The 14,262-nt window shown below is 47.0% G+C and overlaps 1 protein-coding gene across 1 annotated transcript in view; it reads right to left on the bottom strand.

Annotated features, from left to right (window-relative positions):
- Window positions 1–13,858, bottom strand: part of GALNT14 (UDP-N-acetyl-alpha-D-galactosamine:polypeptide N-acetylgalactosaminyltransferase 14 (GalNAc-T14)) — a 413,330-nt gene extending 399,472 nt beyond the window's left edge. The window contains exon 1 of the mRNA XM_006901133.1: window positions 13,730–13,858. Coding sequence (XP_006901195.1) covers window positions 13,730–13,858 — 129 coding nt within the window. The remainder of the gene's footprint in view (window positions 1–13,729) is intronic.
- Window positions 13,859–14,262: the final 404 nt, after the last annotated feature.

Genomic DNA, 14,262 nt, shown 5'->3' with positions numbered 1-14,262 from the left:
TGATCAGTTGGCCTTCAAAATGAACCAAAAAGAACAGACATAGGCAGCACGTCCTTGGTCTCAAGGAGGGCAGAATGCAAGAGACACGGGGATCCTCTACCATCACTTCATGGAAACACTCCCCACTAACCTGCCTTGCATTTCAAATAGGGGGCGACAGAGTTTTCCAGATGACAATATTCCGCTCAGAAGGGAATTGCTTTTGATTGTTTAAGGACCACATTCATCAAGACAGGGATTCAAATCAACAGTTTCTGTTTTGATTCGACAATCACATTGACTCCTGATTGGAGAAGCCTCCTGAATGACAGAGAGCCTCATTTCCTGCCTTGAAATCTTGCTGGTCCAGGAGGAAGGAGGCAAGTGTGGCTCAGACCTGACAAAGAAACTGAGGGGTTGAGGTGCCTCTTCCGTTTCTTATACTTCTTGCCTCAAATTTTCCCCTCTTGCACCTTTCCCGCAAAGGAGGCAGCTGTCTGTGGAATATTTCAGAAGGGGGACGGTCAGGTAGGTTGAACCTGGCCTAACTGAGAGGAAAACTCAAAGTTCTCCTGGACCTCCTGCGGACCGATGATAGACCAGCTTTACATTTTACTTAATCTGTTCCTTCAAGATGCAAAAAATCAACGCTAGTGTTTTATTAGAGGGCTCGTTTCCCAGCAAGAGCTCTCCTGAATCACCCTCATACAAAAATACTAATATAATAGGCACAATAGTTAAGCATTGACCTAGCTGCTAATTCCAAGGTTGCTGCTTCAAATCTACGCAGCGGCCCCACAGGAGACCTTACTACACTTAACTCTGACTCATTGTCATCAAGTAAAAGTGAACTCGCAGCTGACCCTCCAGTGTTTTCCAACACTGTATCACACTGGAGAAGACTGCCCGTCCACTGGTGAATTCAAACCATCAGAAAAGAGTGGTCTTTGTGGGAGCAACACAACTCCCTATGGACCACACCACCAGATCTCCCTCCACAGAATCAAAAAGGGCTGATTTACTCCTATAGAGTACAACCTAGAAACTCTGAAGAGGCAATTCTACTCTGTCGTATGGATCGCTCAGAGTCAAAACCGACTTGATAGCACCTAATAGCAACCGCAATATTTTTTTTCACCATATGTCACTTAAAAACGGCTAGAACAGTACATAGATAGAGAACTGCCAGAAGGTCAAGCAGGATTTAGAAGAGGCCATGGTATCTGTCAGAGGATCCTGGCTAAAAGTAAAGAATACCAGAAGAATGTCTATTTATCCTTTATTGGCTATGCAAATGCATTTGATTGTGTGGATCATAATGAGTTATGGTAATATTAAGAAAAATGGGAGTCCTATAGCATTTAATTGTGCTCATGCAAAATCTATACCTAGCTCAGGAGGCTGCTGTGTGAACAGAGCAAGGGAATGCTATATGGTTTAAAATTAAGAAGGGAATGTGTCAGGGCTGTATTCTCTCTCCATAACTATTCGGTCTGCATGCTGAGCAAATTATTCGCAAAGCTGAACTCTATGAAGAGGAATGTGGCATCAAGACCAGAGGGAGACTCATCAATAAACTGCATTTATGCAGATGACACAGCCTTGCTTCCTCAAAGTGAGAAGGACTTGAAGCACTTGTTGAAGAAGATCAAAGAATGCAGCCTTTAATATGGATTGCATATTAATGTCAAGAAAACAAAGATTCTTACCACCGGACCGATAGGCAACATCATGATAGATAAAAGATTGAAACTGTTAACAACTTCATCTTACTTGGCTCTACAATTAACACTTTGGTACCAGCAGTCAGGACATCAGAAGACGTATTGCACTGGGAAAATTTGAAGGTAGGAACCTCTCCAAATTATTGAGAAGTAATGATGTCAGTTTGAGGACTTAGGTGCGTCTGATCCAGGTCATGGTCTTTCTAATCATTTGCTATGCATCTGAGAGCTGGACAATAAATAAGGATAACAGAAAAGAATTGATGCCTTTGAGCTGTGGCATTGGAGAAGAGCACCGAACATTCCATCATCTGCCAAAAGAACAAACAAATACGTCTTGGAGAGGGTGCAGCCAGAGTGCTCTTTGGAGGCAAAAAATGATGCAGCTTCACCTCACATACTTTGACCATGTTGCTTGGAGGGGCTATTCCTTGCAAAGGGGCATGATGCTCGGAAAGAGAGAGGATTGGTGAAGGAGAAGAAGACCCTCGACCAAGTGGATTGTCACCATGACTGCCGCAATGGGCTCTTGTGTGTTAGGAAGTGTGAGCACGGCACAGGATAGAACAGGGTTCAGATCTTTTATTCATAGCGTCATCATGGGCTTTATTCTACTCAACAGGACCTATAACAATAGCAACAGCAATAACACGGAAGAGCCCCTCTTGATCAACGCACTTAGCTACTGACATTTAAAAGGTTGAAGGTTTGAGGCTACCCAGGGGTACCTCTGAAGCAAAGTCTATCAGTCTACTTCCAAAGAGTCAGCCACTGAAAACCCCGTGGGGTACTGGTTTATGACCACACACACAGGGGCATTAATGAATGTGCATTGACTTGACAGCAATTATTTGGCATATGCATATAAGACATAGATTTTCCTTTGTGAACTTATCTAACTAGCGGCTGGTGAAGGTGACCATAACAGCACAAGTTTTATGTTCAAAAATTCTGGTTCAAGTCCTCTTACTGCCTGATCGAGCTTACCTTGATTAATCTCCCCTTTATCCTGAGAGTCATCACACTCTGTAAAATTAGAGAATATTAATAACAACAACAATACCTACTTCATAAGGTGACAGTAAAGAGCAAATGAGGTATTTGTGAATATAAATGTTTTATAAATGGTGAAGCAGCATAAAAGTGGGGTCTGGGGCAGCCACCTCTTTTCCCTCGTCCCCTGATTCACCCTTTAATTAGTCAAGCCTTTCAGCTGCTTCCTCTTCTGGTGAAGACCACCTGCCCACCATCAGGATGCAGAGGCAATTCAGCACCCAGCTGGCAGCCATCAATTGGCCATCCATTAATAGCCAATTATCTGGGGGCTCAATTAATGCACTGACCATGTGGTCTGATCTCCCTGAGATTCTGGAAAACAATGAGTCTGAAACACGGGCGCCAGTTAATTTTTCAATGGCCATCAAGGAATTTGGCATCCATTATGCCTGCATGTTGCAGCTGCGAGTGATGGGGGCATAAATATTGATTGGACCAGGCTCTCTGTGGCTGGGGGAAGAAATGAATGATTAGACAGTTCCCAGGGGAATCAGAGAAGCTGCATAAATCTTCAACCAAGACTTCTAGGGAAGAAACTCCTACTCTCCCAAACTTTACTGAGGACAGAGAAAGAGGAACAGTGAAACTCTCTGGAGAAAGCTTGTTGAGGTTGACCGGTGGCCGCACAGATCCTGCACACAGCTTCCACTTCTCCCCTGGCCTAGAATGAGATGCAAATTCTGCTCTGAACAGCAGGATCATTAGCAAGAAGGCAGCCGGGGTGACTGTCCTCTTCATCAGGGGACAGGAACATTGGAGTGTGTCGCTGCTCTCTTGCATTTCCTTGAGAGCTCACCAAGGAGCTTACAGTTAAGAAGACATGTGACATGAGGAGAATTTCTTTCTTTTTTAAAGTGCCTCATCGTGTCTCTCAGAAATGGGATGCAGAAGAGGTTCTGCACCGGAAACCAGCGCTGTCCGGGAGGCAGCAGATCAGATGGTTCCTCGTGCTCTCTGATCATGTTGACAGGAGGGGCTCAGAGCAGTCTGAACAACACCAGTGGCCCAAAGTAGTTGCTTCTCTCCTTGCAAAAGACCCACCCTGTATTCGGGGCAGCCCCTGTATTTCCCACCACTTGGGAGACAGTTGTTTCTGACCTTGGAGCCCACAGGTCAGCAATGACCCTGACCTCTCCCAGCCAGGCTGGCCAAGTACCCTGGGGCTCTGGGCTCCACAGTGCACTAGCTATTCAGAGGATCTGACTACGAGAAGGAGCAGGACTGGGGTAAGGGCAGGAGGGGAAGGGTGAGCAGAAGCACAGGAGGGACGAGCACACCCTGGGTGGCTCATAAATCTCTCACACCATGGAGCTCCTTCCCCTCTCTCCCCGATTAGCTTCCTCTTGTTCATTAGGTCCAGTGCTGGCAGCAGTCGCTGCCAAATAAATGCAAAGACTGCTGCCCCAGAAGGTCATATCAGGCCATTTATTCTGAAATACCGAAATACTAGAGCCAGCACATTTTAGGAGCCTCTGCAGAATTCCCCAGGGGACAACTGTGCAGATGTGTGTGTGTGTGTGTGTGTGTGTGTGTGTGTGTGTGTGTTCCTTGGTCTCCCAAAGGGATTCTTTCCTAATCAGCTCAACATCTGAGGACTCCAAGACTGACTTTTTTTTTTAATCTAGCGTTTCTGGTAAAATAATTAAAAGATAAGTAACAGACAGAGAGTATCTGTGGTTTAATCATTTTTAGCCATAAGGTCTCACTTCAGAGTTATTCACAACTAACCCAAAATGGCCCACACTGCTGGTGAGGTGGGTGGAAGCCCGGCAGTGAGTTAGCTCCTCATTCCATAGATAAGGGGACGGAGCCAGGGAGAGAGAGAAACCCGAGTTCTCCTTTGCTCTGGGAATGGCAGAAAGGGACAACTGGGTGGCTGTGACTGTCAGATAAACCAGAGGGTAAAGTTGTAGGTGGACACTGCAGGAGAACTAGGCCCTGTATTTGTACAAGCGAGGATGATCAGATTTCTTCTCACATCCTTTGAGCATGTCATCAGGAGGTGCTGGTCCCTGGAGCAGGACCTCATGCTTGGAAAAGTGGAGGATCAGCGCAAAAGAACAAGAAATGGATTGACACAGATGAACTACAACACTGGGCTCGCGCACAGCTGGGATTGTGGGTAAGGCTCGGGGGCAGGCAGCGTGTTGGTCTGTTGCACACGGGGTCACTGTGCCTTGGGGTCCTCTCAAAGGCACCTAACAACAAAGTAAGGCAGTAAGCACCCCTGCTGGTGCAACAGTTAAGCATTAGACTTCCACACAAAAGCTTCAAACCCACTCAACAACTCCAAAAGACTAGACATCGGATGCTCTGCAGATCTCAGAGCCAGAACCGACTCAGAGCTGGCCCTCCAGCAGGTTTTCAGAAGCGGTTAATCACACAGGAGGAGATTGCCCGTCCTTCTCCCACTGAGCAGCTGGTGGATTCGAATCACGAGCCTTCAGGATTGCAGTGCAACCTCCTACCACGAGGCCACAGCCTAGGAAGCCCTGTGGGGCAGCTGTGCCTGTCACACACTGGGTCACCATGAGTCACAGTCAACATGACAGCACCCAGCAACAACAGCCAGGATGGGAATCTCTGCCCACATGAGGCAGAAGGCTTCCACCCACTCAGGATAAGTGCAGACAAGTGGAAACCCAGCAGCCAGCTGCAGAGGGCAAGGTACATCCAGATGCAAGCCTCCAAACAGATGGCAGGTCTCCACCTCGGGGGAGGAGTGGGTAAAAGCCCCCGCCGCCCCCCTCAGCACTCCGGATCTGTCCTGCTTCCTCGTTCAAATTACTTTCCAAAAATTCATCGGGGACTTGAGACGCTCCAGGAGAGAGACAAAATTGTAAACATTTTAAATCCAACAAGGGGCACAAACCACACATTTCTCCAAAACAGGTTTTTGAGTGTTCGGTGATAGATCAAATCATTCTGAAATTTGTGATGAGGGAAGCACAGAGGAGAGTATAGGCAAAAGATGAGAAGTAGGTGACATGTAAACCAAGCTGGCTGGAGAGTCTAGGCCTTCAGTCTTACTCTGGGCCTGTCCAGTTAATGAATGGCCTCTGACGAGTGGACGCTAACACTTTTCAATAACACAAACAGATGGTTAATCTTGAAAGAAGGTGCTCTCTAGAAAGGGCAAAGAGGTTTGTGACAGACACAGGAATCGACATTTTCTTCCCATTTTTTGTCTTTATGCCAAAGACCCTGACTCATAGCAACCCCTTGCATGAGAGAATAGAACTCCTGTGCTCCAGACGATTTCCGGTAGAAATACATTTCCAGCACCTTCTCCCGGGATTCCTTTGGTGTCATTCAGTGTGGCCAAGGCAGCTCGAACTCCCAGCAGCCTTATGTGTAACAGGATGACACCCTACCGGGTCCTGCATCACTGTACAAGCTCTGCTGTGCAAAAGCCCTGCCTGTTATCCTCCGACCTTTCCCTTAACAGGTTGTACCCCTCAGGGGTCCTTTTTGCTTCTCAGTCTTTCCAAAAGTGAGCAGACACCATTCTGTCCTTCAGGGAAAGTTTGAGGCCTGGCTTCTCACTCAGTCTTTGTTTCCCAAATTACATGTGTTACTCAGAGGGAGTGTGGGCTGCAGAAATGAGCAGGGTGCCCCTGCCCTAGGACCCTCCACTGAAGAGTCTGGCCTTCGTTCCAACCTCTGGAGAAGCAAGAACAGCCCTGGGCAAATTTCCCACCATCCTCAAAGGCCAGGGGTTCAGGGCTAAAGCAAGTTGTGGATCCCCGGGTAACAAAAACAAGCAGCCAGAGTGCTCCTGCAAAGCAAGGATGGTCTCAGATCATCATCATCTCATGTACTTTGGACATAACCCTGGAGAGGGACATCTTGCTGGGCAGAACATCAGACGGACTGATTGACATGGTAGCTACAGCAATGGGTTTAAACATAGTTAATGACTGAGGCTGACACACAATCAAGCAATATGTTCTATCACTATGAGTCTGAAGTGGTTTAGTTGTACCCTACTAAGAATTCTGGAAAACCTGAGTTTTTGCCTGACATTCCTATCTATACATGGTTATGTCCCTGACTTTCAGAGCAGCTGTTGCAAGAGCTGGCCTGCAGGTCTCCAGGCCTCCAGGTAGCACCACATCCCCGAGCCCTGCTCACCAGAACAGCCTCAGAGCTGAAGGAGCACAGTCTCCGTGTGGACGTAAGCACCAAACAGAAGCAAACTGAAGGAGAATCACATATCTGATAATGGGTCCTACCGGTCTTGCCACACAGTCCAGATTCTCTAGATGGAACATAGGGCACAGGCTTGGAGAATCAGCCGTCTTACAGGGCCTCTCACTGTAAAATTCATTTTTTTTTAATGGGAAAAATTATTGACTAAGTGAGGAATGAAATAACAGCGCTATATACATAAGGCAGGGGTGGTATGCAAATGCAACAGAAAGACAAGCTACTTCGTAATAGTGTTTGCTGTATTTCTAGTGCTGTGCAAATACATTTACATGGGCCTGAGGCACTTTATCCTAAGCCTTTCCATTTCCAAAACCTTCCTCAAAAATCACCCTCAGGCCTAAGATTCTTTTGCTTTTACTAAGCCCTAAGCCCCTGGACTAAATTTAGGTTCTTAGAAATAAGAGACAAATTTGCTGTCTTTATTTTTTTTTTTATTCTATCAGTTATTGCATAATTCTCCAAATGGCAATCAAATAACAGGGGAGAGAAGAAATAAAAACATTTTTTTTTTCCCCAGGTACTTTTTTGGTAGTATACTTATCGCTAAAACACAGTTTGAATTAAAACGTCAAACTTGTTACATGATTTTCAATTAGGAATTAGAGCTTTGCAGAGTTTGGGAGGGGGGAGCCCAGTAAAAGAATCAAATCGACATTAAAAAGTCAAACTTAAAGAAATCTTTACTTGAGCTATTAATAGAACCAATTCTTGCTGAAACTAAGAAGGGAGGGGAAAAAAATCCAATTAATTTTCTTAAACCAGGAGTGCGGCAAGCTTCTCCACGTCGCTCAGAATGTGACTGGGCATAGATTGTATTGTATTAGCAGGCTCACTTTGGAGATGCCATCACTAAATAAATGGCCCCTTTGTTAACACAGTAGGAAGAAGCATTAGAGTCTGAGAGCCCTTCACTAGAACCCGAAGTTGTGTATACCATTAAGTCAGAACCACCTCAGAGCTGACCCTGCAGCAGGATTTTCAGAGGCAGTAAATCTCACGGAAGGAGAGTGTCCATCATTCTTTCCCACAGAGTAGCCGGTAGATTCAAACCTCGTGCCTCTGGATTTGCAGCCTGGTTCCTTACCACTAGGCCACCAGAGCTGCACTGGAGTCCCGCAAAGGCAATGGACACACAAAGCCCTGGAGTTGGAAGCTCCCAGCACAGGAATCCTCTGCATAGCTGCACGACCCTCCTTTCCAATCCCTATGCCGATCCCAACTCTTCTGAATATTTTGTGGAAAGGAGCCCACTCACTGTTCTGACTATGGGGTAAAAAAAAAAAAAGTTGACCACTGTGCTGTGAAAAGTCTTAGGCAGATGAAAACTCTGCCTTACATCAGATTTCAACTCATCCACGGCTCCTCGGGATTGCTGTTATGTGCTGTGAAGGGGAGTATGACTCACACTGACCCTATGAACCACAGATCCGAACCCTGTCCTATCCTAAGTCATCCTCATCGTCTCTGGGAGACTTGGACTCAATCCATCTTGTTGAGGATCTTCCTCTTTTTCGCTGGTCTTCCACCTTTCCTAGAATGACATCTCTTTCCAAGGAATACTCCAGGGGAAAGGCATGAGCATTTCCCACAAAAACGCAATGTAGTGAAGTAAAAAAACGGATTTGTGCCCCTTACCACAGAGAAATGTCCCTTTAGTATTCATAGCACCCCTACTGTGGTGAACACAGCCTGTCATTATACAGTCCAGATGATTCCCAAGCCAATGACACTGCACTTCCAAACTCCCACTGCAAGCGCCCTCCTCACCACGTGCACTCCAGTTGGCCAGAGAAGTCACCTCCCAAGGCACAAAGCAGGATTTCCTTCTGAGGTGACTCCTGCCTTAGCACCCCACAGTTTGCACCAATACCCTCAGAACCCTCCTCAGGTAAGGATTTAGGATGCACCATTAAGGCACTGGAAAGAGGTTGGAGATGCACTCCCATTCTCACCATATCCGACTCAAGTGCAGACCTGGCAGTCGTCATGTATAACCCACTGAGTTTAGAATCTCTTCTGCCTCGTGGTGACCCCAAGTGAGTCAGTAAAGCTGTGCTCCACATGCTTTTCTTTAAGAACTGGGGGTTTTTTCACGCGTGAATCACCAATCCTTTCTTCTGAGGGACCTCTGGGTAAACTAGAAAGTCCAGCTTGTGGATCAGCAGCCAAGCAGGTTGACTATTTGTACCACACAGTCTGTGACACGGAATTCTCAGAGCATTCCAATTTTGTTCACATCCTGACTCTGCCACTAGCAGACTTGTTAATATAGGATAAATGTTTAGGCCCTTTACTCAATCTCAACTACACAGAAATATTAGGTACCTTACAAGCTTGTAAGAAAATTAATGAGCTAGTATTTCAGAAATGGAAAACTGGGAGAGCAGTATACAAATGCTAGCCGTGGTTACTTGCATGAGGACATATGCTCACACAAGCCAGGTCCGTGAGCAAACTCAAGAACAATGAAGCCATTTGGCTATACTTTCACGGCACCATCTGAACAGTAAAACAGGAACAGACTTGGTATTATTCTCAGGCTTGCTCCTAAATGCCATCCATCAATAGGTTGCTTCACAATCACATACAGCATTTGCAAAAATTTTGGTTCCAGAAACTTCTCCCAATCCCAAAGAATCAAAATCTCTGTACAAAAGTCAAAGAACCTACATTTTAAATGATCACTCCAGGTGCTTTACACGACTGGGAACCACAACACTCCTTTAGACATGGTGTGTGGAATAGATGAGAATGCCATCAGCGAGGGGATGTCTGTTTCTCTCCTTTTCTCCTCAGATACATAGACACTCAGGTACAGAGGAACATTTATCTAACACACACAAATACATCCACAAAAGTTGTTGTATACCATCAAGTCACAACCAAACTATTTATTGCTGGCCTCTAGCGAAATTTCAGAGATAAACTGCATGGTCCATCTGTCTCTCATGGCACAGTTGGTAGTTCCAATCACATACCTTTGAACTGGCAGCACTATTTCTTAGCACTAAGCCACCAGAGCTCCCCACATCCACTAAAAGTGATAAGGAAAATAAAAAAATAAAATTTAAAAGTGATAAGGAATTGTGTTGCCAACCCAAGGCATATGGTTCAAAACCACCAGTTGCTCTGTGGGAGAAAGATGGGCAATCTCCTCCCATGCAATTTATTGCTTCTAAATACTTGCTGAAAGCGTCAGCCATGGGTTGGTTCCAACTGGGTGGCACACAATAACACACACAACACATACACAACACATATATGTGGACAAAGTCATACATGCATATGGAAAAGAGGAAAAAGATAGGTAAAAGACAAACGGGGAAAAAGAAAACTTATAATAAAAAGTAACAAGACTTTTAAAATTCATAAAACTCACAGAAGAAAAAAGGAATTTTGGTTTAGAAGAATATTGAAAATGGGGAAAGATGAAGTAAAACACTAAGACAATGAGACAGGCCAAGCCAAAATCTACTGCCCTATGTCCATTCTAAGTCATGGCCACTCTTCATTTAGTTTCTGGATGATAAATCTTAACAAAAGCAGACTGTCTCCCTCATCTTTCTTGCACAGAGTGGCTGGTGAATTGGAACCACTGACCAGCTGGTTATGCATTGCACAATAACAGCTACTTAAAACAAAGAGATCAAGTGATCCAAATAAGAAAAGGCACCTTTCAGTGATTCCTCAGGGAGCAATGACAGCTTAGCTCACAGAGAGCTGAGCTGGTAACCAAAACACCTCACCTCACTAGGAGTTCAAATCCACCAACAGCAGCTTCACCCATGAAACTTGACAAGCTCAGACACACACTGGAAGGTCAGCTATGTGTTGGTTCCAACTACAAGGTAAAGCTTTTTGTGATTCCACATCACCATGCCTGGGGCACTTACTGTACCCATCCATTTATAATTCGGCCTCAGCTAAAAACCTTCAGATCCTTACCCCCTCCCCCTGAAAGACACAGTATACTTTTCCACAGCAGTCCCTAAGCCTAGCACTGGAGCTAGCATATAGCTGTGTTGAATAAATGTGTATTGAAGGCACATCAGGATGAGAAGAGGCAGAAAAGGAAAAGAGACCACAAAACCTGGTACACAAAGAAGGAAACAAATCCCTTGTCCGATCCCTGGTGTAAACTAGAATAAGCAAGCTTAAGGTAATGAGGTTCAACATAAACCAGAGAAAGTTCATGTCCCTGCAGGCATCATTAACTGCATCACAAGGAACAGAAGCACCCAGGGAAAAGAAGAAAAACTCGCCAGCTCTAGAGGAAGGGCCTGAGGTGAGTGAGAAAATTGATCCTGTTCTACAAAGGCTATTTGAAGTCACCAGTCAGCTGCACCTTTCGCTTACTTGTCAACCTTCCACAAGCCTCTAATGCCCACAAGATCCCACCTGATATGATCCCTACACACCACCTCCGACTCATTTCTGCAATTCTCCGCAAGCATGATGCTCAAATTATGGCACACTCGCGCAATGTGCTGTGTCATGCTTCTGAGCCTGTTTTCTGAAGTTAATCTCTACCCAGAATACTCTCCCTGTGACTAACCTGCAAACCTGTTCATTCGTTTCAACTCAGTTGTAGTCCTTCCTCCTCCAGGGAGTTTCCAGGTTTCCATGAAATCCAGCAGTGTTGGCTCTGAGAATGCAATCCCATCCACTTATGACTGAATCTCCCAGCTGCTGGCATCTCTGTCTCCATAAGATTTAGTACACTATTTGGTCCATAATAGGTGTTCAAGAAATGCTTGTTGAACTCAATTGAGTATTGACAAATGCCACAAGATGTACTGAAAATAAAAAACTAGTCTTTTAAAAACTTAGTTAAAACGGAATCTGACAGGTAAAAAATAGCGTTGTGAAAAGATCCTGAGTATCTTAGATTAAGAGTTCAAGCCAGTAGAGAGGCCAAGGCACTTGATGTAAAGTCTCTGAGTCAGTTTCTTAATCTAAGAAATGAGGATAACATTACTCAATTCAAATAACCACTTGCAGAAAAAGCATCCTCTAAAATGAACTCTGTGTCTGCCATTTTACTCAGGTACAAGCCCTCACCCCCAAATATTCCATGGAGAGGGACGTTTTTGTTTTTTGTTTTGTTTTGTTTTACAGAAAGGTTGGGTTTCATTCGTTACTGCACATTTTCCTCCCTCCCCCGAGATATTTTTCTTGGGAAGGTGGAGACAGACAAAGAGAAAAGGACCCTCAACCAGGTACCCTCAACCAGGTAGTTTGATACAGTGATTGCAGCAGTGGGCTTGAGGGTGTCAGAGATTGTGAGGATGGCACAGGATAGGGCAGGGTTCAGAGCTGTTGTTTATTCCACTCCATGGCACCTAACAACAACAACAACGAATTGAATTCTAGTGTCCTGTCTGTAGGACGTTGCACTGCTAACAGAAAGGTGGCACCTCTGGCAGTTTGAATCCACTAATGACTCTGAGGAAGAAGAACAATCTCCTGCCTTGGGATTTATAGCCTCTGAAAACTAACTAGATGGTCAGTTATGAGTTGGTTCCAACTTGATAGCAATGAAGCGAGAGGTTTCTTACATATCTGGCATATAGTAGGTCTTCGTGGTGCAGCAGTTAAAGCACTTGGACTGAAAACTCCCACTGTTGCAGGGCAAGAGAAACTTATGTGGCTGTCAGCTTTCACAAAGACTTAGACCCATGGACATCCTATGGGGGGGTTCCATCCCTCCTAGAGGGTTGTTATGTCTCCAAACTAAATGGACTTGATGGTAGTAGTTTTGTTTTGATTGGTTGTTTTATTTCTAGTTTGGAGGCTTTTGTTCAGGTCCTCTGGTTACTAGCATGACTCCTACTCATTTCTTCACTGTTTTCTAATATCCCGCTTTGGCCCACTAACTCCACTAGGGTTTTGTCCCCGGCTGTGGCCAGTTGCTCGATATCCAGTTCATAAATGTTTCCTGACTGGATAGAAGTTTCCCAGAGGCTCCCCCATGTCCCACGGCCAAATGTGTGGTGGGCACCAGAGACTGAAGAACAGCGGTAAACGTGAACCTACAAGCCTCCCTGGCTCCACTCTGAAGAACTAAAATGGGCAAGAGTTGGAAAGGCCACTTAGATTCTCGAATCTGCCCAACTCCTCACAATACCAAAGGGTGTATGGTGATAACTGTTTTTATAGCCTCTTTAGTAGCGTCCAGGGCACTTTCAACTTCCTGTGCAGCGAAGAGGCTCAGGAACAGTTAGAAGGCTGAGGCGGTAACAAGGCGGGTGGGTCCCAGCCACCGCCGCACGGGAAGCTGCAGGGCGCTCGCCCGCGACGCACAAGCGCGCGCGGCGCACCCGGGCCTCCAGCCTCCCCCTGCCGGGCCTGGCAGCTGCGGGAAGGAGGTCAGCGCAGCCGCTCGACTTCTCACCGGCGCCCGCACGGAGCCCCACCGCCTGAGATCGTCGCCGAGTCCGCTCGCCGCCAAACCCACGGCCGCTCGACCGCAGCGCCCCCTCCGCCCCGGGACCCCGGGCGCGCAGCTCAAGTTGGAAGACACGCTCCGCCCGCGAGAGCGCGCCCACCTCCCACCTCTCGCACACCGCGGGACCAGAGATGCCTCCGAGCTTTTTAAAATCTGGAAATATCACACACGGTAGCCTTATTGCGGAAACGGGTTACCTGCTCAGAGCACCCAGACCCTCGCGCCTGGCCTTCCCCAAACCTGCAAAGAGGGCGCGCGGGCTTCGCGCCCTTGGGCTAACCACTGCCCCGCGCACCGCCAAGCCCCATACCTTGGGGGTCTGCGCTTCAGGTCCCGTCGGCACTTCGAACTTCCTCTTGGTTACCCAGAAGAACAGCATCACAGTGATCCAGAGCACCCCAAAGATCGGCAGCACAAGGCGGCGAGTCAGGCGCCGCATGGTTCAATTTGCCTTCTCCTCTTCGCGACGCTACGTCCCTGGGGCACCCCCCGGCGGTGAGGGTCTGCGGGGCAGGAGCTGGAAAGAGCGCCCCTCTCTGGAGAGCTTGAGTCCGGGATCCGGGTGGAGGAACGAGCGGCACCTCGCCCGCGTCGGGGAGAAGCGAACAGGGGTGGGGGGACGGTGGGGCACGAGGCACCCTGGGGTGCAGCAGGCAAGCCAGACACCCTCTCTTGCCGGGGAAGCGCGGCAGCAGCCTAGATGCTCCCCGCGCCGCCGCTGCAGACGCCGCCTTGCCGCCCGCCGCCGCGGCGGTGAGGGAAACTGACTGGAGCTGCTGAGAGGCAGCAATGTGAGGCTGTACTCACTCCGGGAGGAGCACGAGGAAGGCGGGACAGGAGGGA

The sequence above is a fragment of the Elephantulus edwardii genome, unplaced genomic scaffold, assembly GCF_000299155.1.
Source record: "Elephantulus edwardii isolate Elephantulus edwardi_28Jun2011 unplaced genomic scaffold, EleEdw1.0 scaffold00309, whole genome shotgun sequence".
In the NCBI taxonomy this organism is placed as follows: domain Eukaryota; kingdom Metazoa; phylum Chordata; class Mammalia; order Macroscelidea; family Macroscelididae; genus Elephantulus; species Elephantulus edwardii.
Note: the sequence above shows the minus strand (reverse complement) of the source record. Positions and strands in the feature narration are given on the sequence as shown.